Source organism: Triplophysa rosa, linkage group LG21, assembly GCF_024868665.1.
Source record: "Triplophysa rosa linkage group LG21, Trosa_1v2, whole genome shotgun sequence".
Taxonomy (NCBI): Eukaryota; Metazoa; Chordata; class Actinopteri; order Cypriniformes; family Nemacheilidae; genus Triplophysa; species Triplophysa rosa.
In genome coordinates, this window is record NC_079910.1 from 1,052,712 (window position 1) to 1,054,091 (window position 1,380).

General features: G+C 39.3%; 1 protein-coding gene across 3 annotated transcripts in view; it reads left to right on the forward strand.

Moving 5' to 3' along the window:
* LOC130545058 (amyloid beta precursor protein binding family B member 2) overlaps window positions 1-1,380 on the forward strand; it is a 10,882-nt gene that overhangs the window by 7,497 nt on the left and 2,005 nt on the right. For all 3 annotated transcript variants that reach the window (XM_057319377.1, XM_057319375.1, XM_057319378.1), the window contains exons 4-5: window positions 1,062-1,177; window positions 1,276-1,327. In XM_057319377.1, the coding sequence (XP_057175360.1) occupies window positions 1,062-1,177; window positions 1,276-1,327 (168 nt within the window). The remainder of the gene's footprint in view (window positions 1-1,061; window positions 1,178-1,275; window positions 1,328-1,380) is intronic.

A 1,380-nucleotide genomic window follows, 5' to 3' on the forward strand; every position in this document is an offset into this window, starting at 1 on the left:
ACACACACGCACACAACCACACATACACGCACACAAACACACACACGCATGCACCACACATTCACACACACGCACACAAACACACATGCACACACATGCACACAAACACACATACACGCACACAAACACACATACACACACACGCACACAAACACACACACACGCACACAAACACACGCACGCACCACACAAACACGCGCACACATACACACACACACACAAACACGCACACATATTTGTGTCCTTGCAAATCATATATACAACAAGTATATACAACATGAAAAACAACACAAAACCTATAAAAAGGAAAAAAAAGAAAGAAATATACTTCAAGTTAAAATTTTAAGAATACTACAGTTCAAGTATAGTTTTAAGTATTTTTATTAGTAAGTACTAGTATGAGTGTATTGTGTACTACTTCAGTACTTGAGAGTCATTTGGGCCCATTTTACAATATTTATTTGTAAAGCACATTTAAAACAACCAAGTTGGCCAAAGTGCTGTACAGACTAAAATAAAACTAAGCAAAAAAAGTCTAAAAAAATTCAAACAGCAGTAACATCAACAGTTACCAATGATTAGGGGGTGTTAAAAGCTAGTGAAAACAAATATGTCTTTAAGGAAGACTTGTAAACAGAAACGGAGGGGGCTAGTCTAATGTGAGGGGGAAGACCGTTCCAGAGTTTCGGACCTACAGTTGTAAAAGATCGATCGCGTCGTTTTTAAGTCTGGATCTGAGTAAACTAAGGTCATTATGAGTAAATTCTGTCATCATTTACTCCATACCTGTCTAAATGTCTTTGTTCTGCTGAACACAAAGGAAGATATTTGTAAGAATGTCAGTAACCAAACACATCTCATCCCCACTGACTAATTTTCCATGCTATGGCAGTCAATGGGGGATGAGATGTGTTTGCTTACTGACATTCTTACAAATATCTTCCTTTGTGTTTAGGTGTGATTCACACACATGAATCTTCATCAAGACGAACCCCAGTTAAATATCTGAGATTTAGAAATGCTTTCATTCAGTTTTAATCAGAGACTAAATGATTTGATAGGACCCGACAGAAGCTTCTGAGCCCAAAGAGAGAGAGAATGAAAGAGAAGAGCTGAGAGAACAAGAGCCAGAGAGTTTGGGAGCTCAGGGTGGACCGTACAGCTTCATTAACCACAGGTAAGAAGAAGAAATGGAGTGTGTGTGTGCGTTTGTGTGCAGGTTATGTGTAAATTGTGAGTGATTGTGTGTCTCTGCTTCTCTTGTTTTCTCTCTAGAGCTCAAGTTCCTGCAGATACACTCATACCCATCAATGACATGGACACACAGGTACAAACACACCTCATCCTCTGTGTGTGTGTGTGTGTGTGTGTGTGTGTGTG